At 40.3% G+C, this 17493-nt stretch overlaps 2 protein-coding genes across 2 annotated transcripts; one reads left to right on the top strand and one right to left on the bottom strand.

Moving 5' to 3' along the window:
• Window positions 1-378: 378 nt before the first annotated feature.
• Window positions 379-3799, top strand: psmg2 (proteasome (prosome, macropain) assembly chaperone 2). The gene is made up of 7 exons (XM_083926232.1): window positions 379-540; window positions 1213-1384; window positions 1765-1823; window positions 1967-2085; window positions 2159-2338; window positions 3254-3374; window positions 3529-3799. Exons 1-7 carry the CDS (start codon window positions 484-486, stop codon window positions 3607-3609), a joined length of 789 nt encoding a protein of 262 aa, XP_083782358.1. The 5' UTR covers window positions 379-483; the 3' UTR covers window positions 3610-3799.
• Window positions 3800-5674: 1875 nt separating this feature from the next.
• Window positions 5675-16011, bottom strand: ptpn2b (protein tyrosine phosphatase non-receptor type 2b). Its single transcript, XM_083925875.1, has 10 exons — window positions 15810-16011; window positions 14464-14554; window positions 14240-14340; window positions 13608-13706; window positions 11610-11747; window positions 10800-11009; window positions 10147-10308; window positions 8784-8992; window positions 8585-8680; window positions 5675-5936 (listed from the first exon to the last, which is right to left on the bottom strand). Exons 1-10 carry the CDS (start codon window positions 15864-15866, stop codon window positions 5915-5917), a joined length of 1185 nt encoding a protein of 394 aa, XP_083782001.1. The 5' UTR covers window positions 15867-16011; the 3' UTR covers window positions 5675-5914.
• Window positions 16012-17493: the final 1482 nt, after the last annotated feature.

The following is a 17493-nucleotide window of genomic DNA, read 5'->3' as shown; positions in this document are numbered from 1 at the left end:
GTATATATTTTTGGCTTTTTAAAGCTTATTTCTTTCTGTTATGTATTTATTACAAGTAGTAAAAGTAGTAGTTGCAGAAGTAGCATTGTCAAAGGCTTGCTGTTAAGAATAGGAGTTGCAGATCTCTCATACACACGAGATCTTTGTGGAGCTGAAGTTTGACCGTTAACATGCCTGTTTATAATAACAACTCCTCAAACACAATTTCACATATACATCCTACATTACAAGTATGGTCCTATAAACACATATTGTGACTAAATATAAACATATATATTTACTTATTTTTATACATTAACCCTCGCAGAGACATTTCATTCAGGCATCAAAGCCGCTCAATCATCAACAGTCGACGCCGAGCGAGAAGGACCTCATGATCAGGCATGAAAACAGAAGTGAAAACTGCCGAGAGATTATAATTTTAGAATAATATAATTGCATTTAAATCTCTTTCTCGGTGTCTGCTTGTTTTTCTGTGCCGCCATGTTCATCTCTTCACAAAACTCACCGCCCTCCTTCAAAGACTTCACCCTCATCATGGTGAGTTTGTGTCAAACGTGTTGTTACTATAATGCAGCAGTGCTTCAGCCTCGTACTTTCATTTCTAGACTCAAGTGTCTTATTAACACAGGCGTTTATTATCTGGTAGGACCAGAGTCAAGTCCAAGTCGTGTTCATTTCATTTTTAGATTTCTAACTTTGTCCAGAGTCACAGATTTAAAGTGGAACAGGAAGTATTCAGATCCTCGTTACCAAAATAAAAGTACCACACTTTTATAATGCTTTATAACATTATTTTTCTTACATATTCCAGAGTTACACACAATACTAAAAATGTATTTCAAAATGTATAAATGATAACATACATTAAAATTTATAAAGACACTGTTAGAATAGTCAATTACAGATGAAAGTCCTGCATAGTAAAAGTAAAGTGTTTCAAAAGTAACAGTACTCAAAGCAGAAAGATGTACTTTATATCATTAGATTATTATTACTTATGCAATTACCTTTATAAGAATAATTAATACTGATCATTAATTAATAACTAATTAATTAATTAATAACTAATTAATTAGAAAAAAAGACTGAAACAATTTATACGTTATTGGAATGGTTGCTATTGCTCTTTGTTGTTGCTGGAACAGCCGAAACTTGAATTTCCTTCAATAAAGCTTTTATCTGTTTATCTATCTTTTATCTCTCCCCCAGCCCGCAGTGGCTGTTGGTAATGTGGGCCAGCTGGCTGTGGACCTCATCGTGTCCACTCTCAACATGAGCAGAGTGGGCTTCATACACACAGACTGTCTCATCCCCATGACTGGAAACAACCCGTACGCCACCTGCAAAGAAGACGCAGAGGAGCTGCACACCCCTGCAGAAGGTAAACCTCATGAATCTGTGAAGTAGGTTCTTTATTAGAGCACTGAGGGCCTGTTTGAGGCGACTTCAAAGATGTTCAACTCTGCGAATAAGTTTGCAAACCTGCATGTGTAACAAACAAACAAACAAACACTGAGCTGTTCTGGAAAGTTATTAGTGTTAAATGTGTTGTAATGATAAACAGGCCATGTGAGTTGCTTTGGATCCAGTTGTCTTATTTTGTGTTACTCTACATTTTCTCTAATGAATTGGTTGTCAAGCACTGAAATGAAGACTGAATGGTGTTTCTTTACCAAACAGAGTATCAAACATATCAAAAGATATTCAACACATTCAAAACTCTGGTCCACAATTAATCTGTCAACCTTTTCTCATCAACAGTTTACACAGCAGCAGAAATGAAGGTGGCGGTTCTTCAAATCCGGGCACCAATTATTCAGGTAAAACAGTCTTGTTTGATTCGGGGCAGTCTGAGTCTAGATATGCTTAAGAGAGCGTGGACAGCATCTTCCATTACAGGTTTCCATGGACCAGGAATATAAGCGGCTTTAGTGTATTTTGCAACCTTTTGTTTTAATTGCAGGGGAAATCCAAAAAGTTCCGTCAACTGCTCATGTCTTGGGTCAAAGCCAGCGGGTTCTCCAGGACCGTAGTTCTTTCCAGCAGCCACGCCTACCAGAGGGACGACCAACAGATGCAAGGGTACTTAAGCGTGCACTTTACATCATCGCAGCATATACGTTCATCTCTACTAACAAGCATGTGTCCGTGTTAGCACCCCTCTGAGGTACCTGGTCACTCCGTCCCTGCTGAAGGCGAGTGCGGATGCGCTGAAAGAGCTCGGCTGGAGGGAGATGGAGCGAGTGTCGGCCTTCCCGGGAATGACGGATGCCAACACAGAGTCGCGACTCTTCATCCCCGGAGGAGGCATGACCAAAGGACTGTACACAGACAGGTACTGAGAGAGAGAGAGAGAGAGAGAGAGCAGCATCTCACGCTTCATTCAGACCTCAAATCATGATTGATCTGAAAGAACACAAGGGAACATTTTAATGGATTATATGAAACGCAAATTTAAGATCTAATGACTCATTTTTATACACCTAAGGTTAAGAAGTAAAAATAGGGTTGTAACTGCCCTCTGTGTCTGAGTCATGGTTTTTACATGCAACAAAGGTGCAGTGAGCCGGTTATGTAGCATGCTAATATATAATTAATATTCTCGTAATCGTGTGTGTGACGCAAGCAGCATGTGAAGTGTAAACATGTGATGATAATTACAGGATGCTAAATCATAATCATAAATAAGTTGCCCTTCTATAACATAAAGAAGCACTTAAAATAAACATACTGACACTAATTTGCCCTTTCATGGCCTGTTACAGTACTGTGTGTGTGTGTGTGTGTGTGTGTGTGTGTGTGTGTGTGTGTGTGTGTGTGTGTGTGTGTGTGTGTGTGTGTGTGTGTGTGTGTGTGTGTGTGTGTGTGTGTGTGTGTGTGTGTGTGTGTGTGTGTGTGTGTGTGTGTGTGTGTGTGTGTGTGTGTGTGTGTGTGTGTGTGTTTATCCTGCTTTATTTAGTCTCGGCATAAACATAGACAATCTAAATATAGCGTAAACTTCAACTGATATAGATTGATAAAACCGTGCTGACCCCCATCTACTGAAGGTAACACACTGACTCTGGATAAGTACCTCATATACCCCACTGCAAAGAAACTCTCCCTTTAAAAGTGGCTGGGAACTTGCAGAATATCTTCAGCCTGATAATATCAACACACTTCAGCGCACTGAAACAACCCAGTAATAGGTTCTGATCAGGGTTTATTTTGAATGTGTCTGCCTGTGCTTGCGCGTGTGTTGGATGTCCAGTTGTGCAGAGGACCTCCCGCTGGCTGTGCTGCTGCTCTTCTGCTCAGAAGGCGACAACATCCCAGACGCCTTCACGCTCGTTAACCACCTCAACGACTGGCTTCATCTGCTGGACGGTCCTGTAAGTGACAAACCTGAGCTGACAGCCTCACAGTAGTTACACAGACACTTGTGCTTTTTTGAGCACAGGAAGAAAAATATACTTGCAGGCAGAGACTTACTAAAATGTGTGACTATAACTTTGTAATTTTGGTTTTGCCCGTTTTGCATTTCAGAGCCAAAAGTCCAACAAATGGAAGATCCCAACCTCCTGGAGTCTTCTTTTTGGCAGCGGCATCCCTCCAGCATTGTTCTAATGCACACATATTTAGTTTTAGCATTTTTTTAGCTCATAATTCGCTTCTGAACTGCACCAAAGTCAGATCTATGTTCACATTTATCACAGCCCCCTTTATTTTCATAATAATCTCTCAAACATTACGTCACGTACAGGAATTGACCATGCACTTCTGGAATACTATTTCTGTACCGCGCCAGTTGAATGTTGTTTCCAATAAAAGATTGCATCAAGAATCTAATGTGAATTTATCTGACACTATTAAGACTTTGATTGTTCCTCTCACTGGACCGTGCCTCCGCCTGCCTAACTGAAAGTGGCTGGCCAGGTGCCATACTGTATTCCTGGCAGTCCCGCCTCTCTGTAATTTGATTCCTTTTCTACAAACACGTTACAACAACCTACACGGTGGTAACAAAACAGTACATGAGTCATAGTTTGACTTTGTAAAGCTTTTTTTGTCAAGTTTGTGGTTTTGCTTTCTGGCTGCATCATTGATTTGGGGGGTTTCTGTAGGAATGCTTGTGGGAAAGGAATTTCCTAACAGCATTTTTAAGATGAAGCCATAAAATTAAGGTTTGGCTCTGAAAAAGATGTAGCTATAATTTGTAAAAATATATATATTCTTAATACTATTAATTGAGCCATTAACAAATATTTGCTTAAAAACTGTGCAGGGTGATTCTGATAATATTTAATGTCCTAAAAGTATTTGTAAAGGAACAGTTGAGTGAAAGCACGTCTTTGCACTTCAGGAGAGGTTTAAATTATATTTCATTGATAGTAAATGAGAAGATTGTGTCCCTTAATTAAGATGGCCATGGCGATCAAAATGCCATATCTAATCAAAATTCTAATTAGTTCATTTACTTATTCAGCCTATTTAACACTTTTCTGTCAGAAATACAATAACAAAAGAATCTGTGTGCCTCAGAACTCATTCTGTTTACGCTGCTAGGCATCATAAGGTGAAGAAAAACATTGTTGTGCCAAAAAATGATTTCAGTCCGCTGAAGTATGTACAACCTTTTCGGCAAGTGGAAAAGTGTTACTGGTTGTATTGGCCCATTACAGGTATTTCAAGAGATTAAACAAATGTTTAAACGATGAGTCTGCACACCAGGGTCTGCTCCTTATAGCGTTTAAATGGTCTATCAAACTTTTATTATTATTATTATTATTATAGATTTAAACATTTGTACTTGCCCTTCTGTCCAGTACCTAGTACTTATGATTTCTGGATGTGTGTACTGTATCTTTCTAAAAAGATGAAACAATCAAGACCTAACTCGTAAATGAGCTTTAGATTTTGGACGGTACCAGGCCAGTTGTTTCCAGTTATAATCCAAGATAACTGTAGATTAGAGGAGCATCAATCTCATCCAACAAAGTCTCAACCGATGAATTTGTGGTGAATAAAAAACAGAGCAAAGACAGGTTGTTATGTAAACTAGATATTACCAGTTTTATTTGTAGATTACACTCTAAGAGAAAGGGAAACTTAAGACAATTGCATTTCAAAAAGGAGAACAAGTCATCAAATCAGGTTTTTGCTGTATTCAAATCTGTAACATTGTGGTTTGTTTGTTTTTTTTACAAGCAAAAATATGTCTTTTTACACACACCTCTTTTAAAAAGAACACTAGTATGTACATCATGGAAACATTACATGCCACTGAATTTCTCATGTGGGAGAAGGCATTGTTTTTTATTTAACCGACCCCCATCACTGTGAAAAACTTCAAGTAATCTCTTATAAAAAATAGAACATTTATCGTTTGCCTCTGAAAAAAGGTTTTCTAAAAATACACATATGAACAGCATTACAAATTGGCAATGCATAGCCCCTAGTATCAGTCTTAATTTCATAAATGCAGAGAAGCGTAACAGAATGGTAAAGCTGCAAATAATAATATTAAAGCAAAAAAGAAAAAAACAAGATTTTTTTTGGACTCCAGAAGCAGCGTAGGCTGTGGTTGAGGTGTGACTGGGGAGAGAAAGCGCTGGTGTTCTTGCCTTTTTCAAATGTGCTGTCTTCAGAGAATGTCGAAGTATTTGCTGTAAACAGTTTAGGGGGGGAGGAGACATGGGGAAGCTGTGAGGTGGAGGACTGAGGAGTGACACGCTGCTAACAGGAGGAGGAGGGCGATGTGTGGGTGGCTAAATAATGTTTCAGGGCTGGGACGAAAAAAAAGTGAAGAGGAGAGCTGGCTGTTGAAGAGTGGTTTGGAGTCATGGAAGAAGGACACAGGTTGGGAGAGAGCTGGAGATCCCTGCCGAGGTTTGCTTTGCTGCCAGAGCTGTAGGTGCGCGGCCGCAGGTGGTTAGCAGTCACTGGTTTTCGCCCTGTCACAAGACACAAAGTATTTAAAGAGGTTGAACTCAAAACGGTGTTTTTCCTGCGGAGTGTCAGGGAAGCTCAAGAGTGACCAAAGGAACTCGTGCCACTTAATCAAGTTAGCATCTTCAGCTTTTTACAGAAAGTTTTGTTCAGCTGCTAACAGGAGCTGTGGCACGATTCAGTGTCTTGGATCACTTTGACCATACCAACATCAGATTGTAAATGCAGCGAAAGCAGCCATCGTGTTTAATAAGCAACACGTCACACTGTGTTCAGACGTTCTTACATTTTCAAGGAAATGTCCAGTTAATTATTGCAGAGCGTTAGAACACGAGTACATTTGGTTATCTGTGAGCTAAAATGAGACTTATCCCTGTATGATGAGGAGTTTTGAAGAATTGGTTCAATTCTGTTTCTGATTAGTTAATCAGAAACAGCTTTGATTACTGAAAATTCAGGTCAATTATCAAGAAAAAATGCCAAATATTCAGATTCATGTTTTAGTTTTTGTCTATTTTGTAAATTAAATACATTTTGGTTTTTGTGTCTTGGTCGATCAAAAATGTTTTGCTGCCTTTGCTGGCACCTCTGGCAATAAGCGGTAGGTGCAGTTGTGTCAGTAGATCTCACTTTCACTTCTTTTTGAAGTTTCCTTGCCTGTAGTCACTGCTCTTTTCTTCGTTTGGCCATAGTCACGGTTTACTCACAGCGCTAGCAGAGGGCGTGAAAACAGTACTTCGCTTCACACACACACACAAGTGAGTTGAAGAGCAAGTCTGATGCGTTTGGTGTGCCTACTTTCAGTCAGACCAACCACTGCCCGGTGATAGGAAACAGTCATGAACCCAGAAATGACGGCCGGTTTATAATCAATGGGCCTTCGGCTCAATCACTATTGTGTTCCCTCATTCAGCAATGATAGTGAATTAACATTTGACATTTATTTACATTCAAATCTTATTCAAAGATTATTACTTTGACAAGGCCAAAACGCAAATGATGCAGTTTAAACTAAATAAGGGAAACTGCCGTTTCAAGGTAAAACATAAAGACCTCATAAAACAACTCTGAAAGTCAGGAGCAGCAGTAAAACCACAGGAACATGCAACAAACTGAAACTTGACTGACAGCCTCGACCAGCACAAGAATTTACTCTTCATTGCTGAATTACTTAACTTCCTTTGTACGATTGTTAAGAGACCATCAAGGATTCTACATGGTCTGTCCTAACAGACTGTCCTGACTTGCCAACAAAACAGCAGCACTTTAATGTGCAAAGCGGTGGTTTAGTGAGGTGCAAACATCTGTGGCTGTTGATCAGAACTGTGTGTTTTCATGCCGACATGCTCAGTTACATTTGACAGGATTGAAACAATAAAGAGATGTCACAAAATTAGAATCTACAGTATGGTGCACAGCATAATTTAGCACCTTTGCATTATTCCAACTCAACCTGACATTTCAGTGCGTCAACACATCGACCACAAACATACATACACACACACACACACACACACACACACACCATGCTAGAGTGCAGCCAAAATGAACAACTTCAAACCACGGGAGCCAAGAAAGTCATGAAGAGAAGAGCAAAACCTCAATACAAACACAGCAGACACCAAGTACACACACACACACCTCTGTGGACATATGTGGGCGATCTTTTTAAAAGCTGTGGATAAACCTCTTCCTCTAAATGCGCTCTTCGTGGTTGTTGTTGCTGCCACAGAGGGGGTAAAGATACACTGCCCCCCGCTGGGCAGGCCAGCTCTTGTCACGTGCAGCAAATACAGCGCAAACTGTCCGAGAAGAACCACAACAGTAGAGTAAGACCTCGTCAGAAACGGTGCAGTTTGGGCCGAATTACTGGAACAACACTGACATGTCACACAACAAAGGAAGGCTTCTGGGAAATGATTTAGAGTGAGCCATTTTTGGAGGTGCACAGTCATCAGAAATATGTGCTTCATCATGGCTAACTGTCCCGCCTTTATGAGAACATAGATGTCAGCTAGCTACACTGGTGGATTTACACTAAATGACTGAGAATGTTGAGAGAGAGAGAGAGAAAGGGAAAGAGAAAATTAGAAAGCTTTAGTCTAACTTCTGTTATGAGGTTGACTCATGCACTGGGAAAGCCTGCCTGGATTTCCTCTGATAACTGACTCATATGTGCTCTTCTTTGACATCTCTTTTACATCACAAGCGTTGCCAAGTAAAATGCTGCCTTTCTTTTCTGTCTAAAGAGAATTAGAAAACTAAGAAACACACAAAATGATGGCACACAGCAGATTTTCACCCATTATGGAACAACAAAATGGAGTAGTAGTTGTTTTTCTTAACACATATGATGGATTAGCTCTTACTACTAAATAAAAATAACATTTATTTTTTTTACAATTAACACATGAAATGATGAAGGCACTTGTAAATGACAAGGTAGCACACAATGTAAACCATACTTTGGTGTTTTCATTTTTCACAACATGGAAGTTCTTGGGTAGGATACTCTAGGTTATTACAGTCTGTGTTGATTAATACATCAATGTTTGTGGGTAATGAATACAAAAGTGCTTGACAAATCATCAGGAAGGAAACACGAATGATGCTTTGTGTAAAATAAGAGGTTTGGGCTAAACGATAGAATCACCTTTTTCTCTTCTTCTCTGAGTCGTTTGTCCTGGGTTTGCTTTGGGGTGTCTTGGTTGTGCCTGATTTGGAGATGCTGTCTTCTCTGCGTCGTTTGCTGTGTAGAAAATAAGGAAAATGAGTAAATGGCAAATCACCGACGACCCATTCAGAACATTAATCAACCCATAATGACCAAAGGGCAAAGTGAGTGTACTGACTGTGTCGTGCCACCGTCCTGATCCTGTTCCTTGCAAGGAGACTGTGCTGGTAGTTTGCCGTCCTGTCTGTAGTCTCCCCCCTCATCCAGCTGACCTCCCCGTTGGCTGCCGTTGCATCGCTCTGTAGGACACCTGGCCTGAGGCTGAGTTGAGGGGGGAGACTCCGACGTCGGCTCTTGATCTTCCCTGGACAACTCCCGCCACCGATTCTACACGGGGAGTAGAAGAGAAAACACGGAGAGGAATGGAAGAGTTTTATTTTTAAAGATTTTTCTACTCATGCAATAAATAAATACAAAAGAAGTTTGAAGAGGGATATGATACAGACTTTAAAACGTGTTGGCAAAACAGGCCACCGTATCACTTTTGCCATACATACAACATCCTACAATTGTTCATACTGTTAATATGATGTAAAATGAAACGTAAAATGTAGCTGCCAATGAGAACTATAAGCCATTTAATGGAAGATCAAGATTGCCTCATATTAAACACACATGCACTGCAGCTTGATGTACACAAATCACTGCACGCATTCAGGACAGGACTGCAAAGTAAATTGTAATCTACATATAAAAAGTACAACATAATTATTTATATATTTTCCCCTCAAATGTCGTGAATCATATCCCATTTGCAATATCAATGCCAAGTTAAGGCAGAGAAAAAAAAAACTTTCAGTTTCAGTCTCAAAGTTTCAGCTTTGAAGGAACATGTGAAGGAAAATTACTGCTCTTTTACAGACAAATGGGTGAAACCTATTTGAGGTGAGACATCTACACGTGTGGGCTAGTAAAATTAACCTGAATGTCAATTAAATGTCATTTCAGTTTTTTAACCTCATTTCAATTGGACAGCCATTTCTATTTATGTCACTCGGTTTCCCTCTCATATCAAAAGCACAATTTGTGAGCAGTCCCAGAGGGCTTCTTGCAGAGGATGCAACATTTTATTTTGATCTATCTTTTCCCTTCAGTAAAACAATGAAAATCTTTTTAGGCTCAAATCCCGGGGATGTGTTTGGTTCTTTCTGTAGGATTACGTAAAGCCTGACCAGAAGGGTCTGGAAATCTACAGTAGCCTTAATTCATTTATATCCTGCCAGTGAATCAAATGGGTTATTCTCAGTCAGCCGTCACAATTATCTAATGCAAACCTTAAGTATATAAGTTCAAAAGAAACTCAATAACTGTGGAATATAAAATAAAGCTCCAGAGAGGGAACAAACTGACACAGTACTGTCTGTGTTTGAACCAAACTAGAGTCTCTATGTTTACAGGCAAACAAGAGGTATCATGGTGAGGAAAAAGTACTTAGTGTACCATCTGATACACTTGGTCACGGTGTGTGTGGTTTCAGGTACCTGTACAGACGAGTCTCCCATGATGTACTTTGATCCCTCGAGGACAGCCATGAAGGAGAAGCGCAGCTGGTCAGGGGTCTGGATCAGGCCCATGCGGTACTTCCTCATGTCCAGCAAGAGGCTTTTGATGTCCACTGATGAAGGGTCTTTCCTCTTGTCCATCTGGACAGGACAGAATTATAAATTGGCTCAACCAACCAGGCAAAACCCCCTCTTCTCTCACTATCGCATGCCTAATTTGTTGCTTGTGTTTTGCAGGAAGATTTAAGCCGGACGCAATGACACTGTCACACATGATCGTCTGTGACAGTGAGTATAGCGCTACAGTTTTATGGTGAAATGCTGAATTTGACCTTTTCTAATATATTTTCTTTGATCTGGTTCATCTACCTCTACATCATCATGTTTTCATATGTTTCCCGTTATGCCAACAGAACAATGTTGCATTTTAGTTGTAGGTTGCGCATAACCACAAAAATGTTAGCTTATGTTTTAGTCATTCCTCTGCTGTCGGCTTAGAGGTGCAACAGATCTGTCTCCCCATTCTGTCTTTGTACCTTTCACACTGACGCCGGGGAATAATAACGTCACAACAGCTCTGCAACAACTAGACTGTGTGAGAGGCGGTAGTGACACAAAGAGGCAGGACTTACCAGGACCATACACGTGTCAACTAATGAAAACGTCCCCGAGCGCCCGATTCCGGCACTACAGTGCACCACAGCCGGCCCGTGATCCACCTCCAACGCTCCTGACTCGCGCACTTTGAAGAGGAAGTTTAGAAAGGATGCTGGGGACTCTGGGACACCAAAATCCGGCCATGTGGTGTAATGAAAGTGGCAGATCTCTCGCTTCTCCCCTGTCTGTGAGAGCAGACAAACAGAGGCCTCATTAGCTGATACAAAATTTTTAGTTACTTTTGGAGGTGACTTAGTTGGAAAGTTGAACTAAGCAAACATTTACAACAGTTTCAGTTTCCATTCTTGCAAGAATCCAGGTTCTGAAAACTTGCCATCTTCTTGCAATCACCTCAGCATTTTCATTAGAATAATGTGATTTAATTTAAATAAAGCAAAAACTAAATATGGATGAAAATCTGTTTTAAAAAATGCAATTTGTAGCATTAACAGTGTTCTTGAAGCATGTGCTGTGTATTTTTACATACTGCAATTGATCTGCTGCATAATCTACAGCTAATTTGCATTTTCTCGACACCTACACGCAGCACATACTTTGGCTACGTGGGAACAGAAAACTCTGTTTAATCTGAAAGTCTGAAAGTCTGTGAAAACAGAAAACAGTGAGCCTTCAGCATAGAAAAGGTTGTATCCAAGTCTAAGAAACCCTAGACATTCACAGATCCATGCGCCGCGTCTCTGTGTGACACCCTTAAATCATTTCAGTTCTCCTTTGACAGCGTTTAACTGGGAATGCCCCTTGTTGAAAGTAAAACTCTGGCTTACACTAGTATTCTGCAGCTCCAACACTCTAGTGGTGTAGTAAGACTTGGTGTCTTCTGACAGCAGCGTTACCAAGAAACGAGTGTCCCTGAAGGCCATCTCCCTCTCCTCGGCAGTGGGCCAGTATTGGGCACACTTTTCCTGTCACACAGAGAAAGGTTCAAACGTGTTAAGATAATAAAACATCTCACAAAGAAATACACCAGATGAAAAGCAGATGCTAGCTGAGTGGCCTTGAGGCAAAGACAGTTTGATCCTCAGAGTTGAGAGGAAAGCTGGATGAAAAATGTACACCGGCATTTCACTTTAACTTTGCCTGAGCAGGATTTGATTGTTTCAACGACTGGTTATTACGGGTGCTGGAAAGCTTCAAAACACTTGACAAACATTTGACACATTTGAAAACATGAAAACTTGTTGTTTTCCTTTTTAATGTGTCACCCTTATGTAGAATGAAGTCAGAAATTGTGGTTGTTCATAGCACAATCACATCTAATTTAATGTAATAAAGTGCAACAATCAGTATACTGTATATACCATATTTATTGTAATTTAACACAGCTGTAAGGTGCTTGAATAACCTGAAATGCTACTTGAAATGCTTGAATTTAACATTGGAAAAGGTGAAGGAAACCTAATAATAATAATAACATTTATAATATAATAAAAGTATTAATAATAATAAAATCATAAGCATAAACAACAGTTAAATACTTGTTACGATGGAAAGTAAAATAATAGTTGAAGACAGTTGAAGACACACACATATTACATTTACGTGTTTTACTGGACTAAATCAGCTAAGCTCCTTCCCTTTGGATTGCATTTGGTAATTGTCTTGAATGAACGTTAATAGGAGCAGCTGGTACCGGGGCCAGTAGGTAGGTCTTTTAAAACACTCTTTTAATACACTCCGTGTTCACATACTATGTTGTTGGTGCTTCGGTTAATGTGTCAGGACTCTTATCATGCTACTGCAGAGGTTTGGGGTTAATTGGAGCAGTATCAGTGGTTAAAAAGGTTGTTTGAATGCATTTGACTCACCGCCCCAAGCTAATCAATGTTAGCCGCGATAGGCTGTTAGCGTCTCTCCGGAAAATCTACGCTCATAGTCCTAACCCAAAAAAAATTGTCTCAATGGCTTATTTGCGAATTTCCCTAAAAAGACCCTGGGATGATTTTACAACAGACTTTCCCTTTAAGAAGAGAAGCCTGGCTCAATTCCCAGACAACTCCTGATCTCGTAGTGCACTAAATATTTTTCAGGGAACAGCTAGTCATCTGTCAATACTGCGGTCAAATACTGTGACAAATAGTTAAGTTATATCTACAACAAACATCTCATCCTACAGCATTTATTTAGTAAACAGACAATGACCAGAACTGTTGAGGATAAGTCTATTACGTAACCTCCTCTCTGCAGGATTGGAGAGCTGGCCTAAATAAAAGATCCTTGTGAAGTTAATATCTGTGGACTAGGTACTCTTTATCTTCCATTTCCAAGAAAACAGTAAGCAAATCTTATGACCCAGTGAGATCCACTCCAGCTGCTTTACTGAGAAAACAGAGATCACAGCTGCGTGAGAGAGAGAGAGACTTAGTGTTTGTGTGTGTGTGTGTGTGTGTGTGTGTGTGTGTGTGTGTGTGTGTGTGTGTGTGTGTTTAATCGGCACATCAGAGGATCACTGGATTCCTCACGTACGCCTGTGAACACGCTGTCAAAACACTGAATTCCTGTTCTCCTGCTGAGAGGAGAGTGGGGCTTCACGGGAGATCATTTAAACAGAAATCCCTAGCAATTAAACAAGTTGCATAAATTATTTCACACAGTGAGCAGGCTGAAAACTTTTAATACAGTTTTTGTAGCTGTGGATAAAGTGGTCTGTGTGGGAATAATCTTTCTGTGGTTTTATTCTGTGTGTGGGTGTGTACGCAGCAGACAAATAACAGATGTCAAACCAGACAATATAATGTCTTTTCATTTTTATATTGTGTACTTACTGAGCCTTTCTCAATGACCCTGTTTAGCATGATGACCGCTTTGGTCTTCTGCTCCCAGGCCATGAGCCAAAAGTGGCCACAGGTGTTTTTGAGGGGGCCCTGTGAACAACACACACAGACAGTACACTCTTTGATCAGTTACATGGTAGGTGGATATGAGTCCGATGGGACAATGGGAATCATTTGCAATGAAAATGTGTGCAGTCTTTCAGGCATGACCAAACATTGAATACAATAGACTGAGGATTTTCTTTTTTTAATGTCATAAATGTGCAACTAACAAGTTTCTATTTAAAAGGGCAGGACTGCTAAAGGTTATGATGTGGTTGAGTTGAGGTGCAATATATTTGAGTGTCAAATGTCTCACAAATGACACAGAAGAGATAACATCATGTAGAGTAACACAGTTTGATGTCATGTAAATTAGGGTGCAAATAACCAAAGGACTTGGAATATTTACAATATAAATTGCTGCAATTAATAAAGTCGTTACTAGAGGTAATTAGCAACACAAAGCAACACCCAGGAACAAACACTGCCAAGACCCGATTTTTATTGCTTCTAAACTAACGTTAGCATTAAGGTTGTAATAACAGACTGTTTTTACTGGGGGGGAGTGGGCTTGGACTTGCCTGAGTCAATATGTAATTTCTTTGGGCTTCCTCCACGACTACCAGACTTGCATTGATGTAGTCATTTTCTGTGTTCTCCAGTTTCACCCGACTGTGATCAACTGCAGGCAGCATGAGAGAGAGAAAGTCATTTGGGGATCGGTTGTAAATTGACAGACATTGTTTGAGGTTAACGGCAACGTCACAGTGTAAACAGTTCGGACTTTCCACAAATGTTTACCTACATGGACTGACATCTCTGTATCTGTTTCGGTTACGATTTTCTGGATACTTTGCCACTTTGTAGGAGCACTCGTGGGACTGATTCCTTATTTCCTGAAGAAAGCAGAGAGATGATTTAGAAACAAGAAATCACCAGATGCACAAGTGTGACGATACATTTTTAACTATATTTTTTTCTCCCTTTTTTACAATACAAAACCTAAAAATGACAGAAAGACAACACAGAGTAGAGAGAATTGAACAACTGCCAGCTCAAAGAGGGCACTTTCTATCAGTCTGTACAATAACCAAAATGTCCATAGGTGGATTGGGGTTCAGTAATAGAGTCCATGGAAGCAAGACTAAGTGAGGTCCAGGAAGGTCCGAGACAAAAGGCAGTAAACTGAAAACAGGTGGATCAATAAATTCAGGAACAATAGGTGCCTGTGTTAACACCTCCTCCTCCTAATATGTTCAATAAAGAAACTTGGGATGATCATTGGACAAAAAACACTGAATTTCTTCAAGCTATCGACAAAGAACCATAATTCAGCCATTTTGGGGCAACTGTGGCACAAGAACCACGAGGTTGGTGGTTCGATCCTCGGCTCCTCCTGTCTACAAGTTGAAGTGTCCTTGAGCAAGACGCTGAACCGGGGCATTTTTTTTAGCCGTCCAATGCTCCTTAAAAGCAGAAGTAAAGTTTCACTGCATAGTACTAACAATTGTATGGGACCACTGATCAATAAAGTCTACGTTTTTTTTTTTTTTTTTTTAAGTTAAAAACGAGGTTAAACTGATTTCCACTCTCAAAAAAACCCTTTTAGCTATGGCCATACCAAGCATGAGGGTTTGTTGTAATTCGGTGGGGGGATTATGCTTGTTCAAAGAAGCTGAACAAGAATAACATTACATTTTATATCCACTACTGCTTGGGTAAATTGATATGTGCAGGACACCAGTAACATCCTATCTGAAATCTCTTTGTCCAGAAATCACAGTGCGCACACACAATTACATTTAAAAAAGTATTGTACAAACAATAATAATAATAAAACCCTGCACATGTAGAATGGTGTATTAAAGTCAAACACTTAATATAAGCTTTATACTGTACACACATATCACAGTGAGCTTCAACCACATGCACGAGCACTGACATTAAATCATATTAAAGTGGTTCAGTGTCTATTGACAAACTAAAAAAACAAACAAACACGGACATAAAACAATATGAAAGGAGTTAGCCATAAATAACAGGTGAAATATCAGATACTTGACGTGCTAGCTGAACTGTTAGCTTGCTAAATCAATGCGCGCTTGAAGTACTGTCTGTTAGCTTTAATGCTAACTATGCTAACAGACTTACCAGATACAGTTTCTGCCACCGGCCCTCTGAATCTATGTCTTCAAACTCCTGGTCCATCTTCACCGTGGCAATGCCAGTCTGTTGTAGTATATAAGTATAATTAGCTGCCCGACTATCTACCTCATTACTTTATTCAGGCTTTGAGAAGCTTTTTGGTCAAGGAGTTATGACTTCCCTACGCTGATGAGCTCTCGCTGCTTGTCCGTTTGTCTGACATCTGAAGAAGTGACGTGTGCGCATGCGCCAAGCAGAGGTCCTCCAGGAGCTGTCAAAAACAAAAAGCAGCAAAGATATTCAGTGAACACACGAGATCACTTAAACTATGCACCCTGGGAAAGGGCTGCTCACCCGGTCCTGTTCCCAGCTTTTACAGTGCTTGGTGTCTATTTAATCACGTGTCCAGTGTAATGTTTCTTTTTATTTTGATAAATGATAGTTGATTGGTATAGATTATACAGTCCTATAGTTATTTATGGGTTCATAGTTTGTCATTTAGTTCTACCTGTGGGGTTAGATCAGCTGCTCACCAGCTGCTCATCAAGTGCACTGCAGGCAGGTTTGTCTGATTAGGTTCTGTCAGCAGGGAGGGCCTGGGCACTCCTAATGTGAAGGACAGAAGGGAAAATACTTCTGCTATTTCACATACTTGTATGATTTGGGTTGCTTATGGTTTGATATATACAAATGATAGCAGTAACTGATCTGTGTGGATCACTTTATTCTTCCAATTATAGCATTAATTTTTCAGCTTAACTCCCCCTTTTACTTACCTGGGCAGGTGGTAGGTTCCAGTGAGGTGAGGCTGAATTGTTTGTCTGCATGAGATGAAAGACAGTCTGGGAGGTGGCAGCTTGTTTTTTGTGTTGCCGTTTATTTTATTGTTGTTTGCTATTAATTTCCCTTAGTTGCATTTTGTGGGTTTTTTTGGTTAAACAAAAGTTTTCTTCTGTTTTGGTAAATAAATCACTACATTTTCAGGCTTTGACTTAGGTGGCTACACCACACACCCCAATAGAAGAGAGTAATGAGGTCGGGACCCCATACCGGTGAAAACCGGTTGACTGGCCTGAAAACCTCCAGTGGCTCAGCCCATAGGGACTTGACTTGCAAAGGGTCACCAGTTCAAGTCCCTATACGGACCAAGAGAGGAGGTTGAACTGGTGGCTGGAGAGGTCTCATTTCACCCCCTGCGGAGGTGCCAAAACTGCTCTGGGTGCTGCCCTCTGACATTTCTCCATTAATGCATGTGTATAGGAGTGCATATTTAAGGCATATGTGCAGTGGCTGATTAAGGTGGTGAGGGGCCCCTAGGCTACTGTTGTTTTTTTTACATTATTAATCATGTTTTACCAGACAAAAACCCAGCTTGAACAAAAGAAGAGGCTGCAACCTTGAAAAATCCTGTCAATTTAGGATTTTTTTATTAGCAGATCTTGATCTCATTCCTTCGGTCGTTGTGCTTTCCTTAAGGGCCCAAGTAGGAGGTCGTGTGTGTGTGTGTGTGTGTGTGTGTGTGTGTGTGTGTGTGTGTGTGTGTGTGTGTGTGTGTGTGTGTGTGTGTGTGTGTGTGTGTGTGTGTGTGTGTGTGTGTGTGTGTGTGTGTGTGTGTGTGTGTGTGTGTGTGTGTGTGTGTGTGTGTGTGTGTGTGTGTGTGTGTGTGTGTGTGTGTGTGTGTGTGTGTGTG

This window comes from Echiichthys vipera (genome assembly GCF_963691815.1).
Source record: "Echiichthys vipera genome assembly, chromosome: 13".
NCBI lineage: Eukaryota > Metazoa > Chordata > Actinopteri > Perciformes > Trachinidae > Echiichthys > Echiichthys vipera.
This window is presented reverse-complemented; position numbering and strand designations above follow the sequence as displayed.

Coding starts and splice junctions, on each gene's coding strand:
- ptpn2b (XM_083925875.1), bottom strand. CDS start 15,866: ATGGACCAGGAGTTTGAAGACATAGATTCAGAGGGCCGGTGGCAGAAA. Junction 13,707..14,239: donor GAAATTACATATTGACTCAG/GCAAGTCCAAGC, acceptor TGTTGTTCACAG/GGCCCCCTCAAAAACACCTG. Junction 5,937..8,584: donor TCAGAGAAGAAGAGAAAAAG/GTGATTCTATCG, acceptor GTCTTGTGACAG/GGCGAAAACCAGTGACTGCT.
- psmg2 (XM_083926232.1), top strand. CDS start 484: ATGTTCATCTCTTCACAAAACTCACCGCCCTCCTTCAAAGACTTCACC. Junction 2,339..3,253: donor AAAGGACTGTACACAGACAG/GTACTGAGAGAG, acceptor TTGGATGTCCAG/TTGTGCAGAGGACCTCCCGC. Junction 3,375..3,528: donor TTCATCTGCTGGACGGTCCT/GTAAGTGACAAA, acceptor TTTGCATTTCAG/AGCCAAAAGTCCAACAAATG.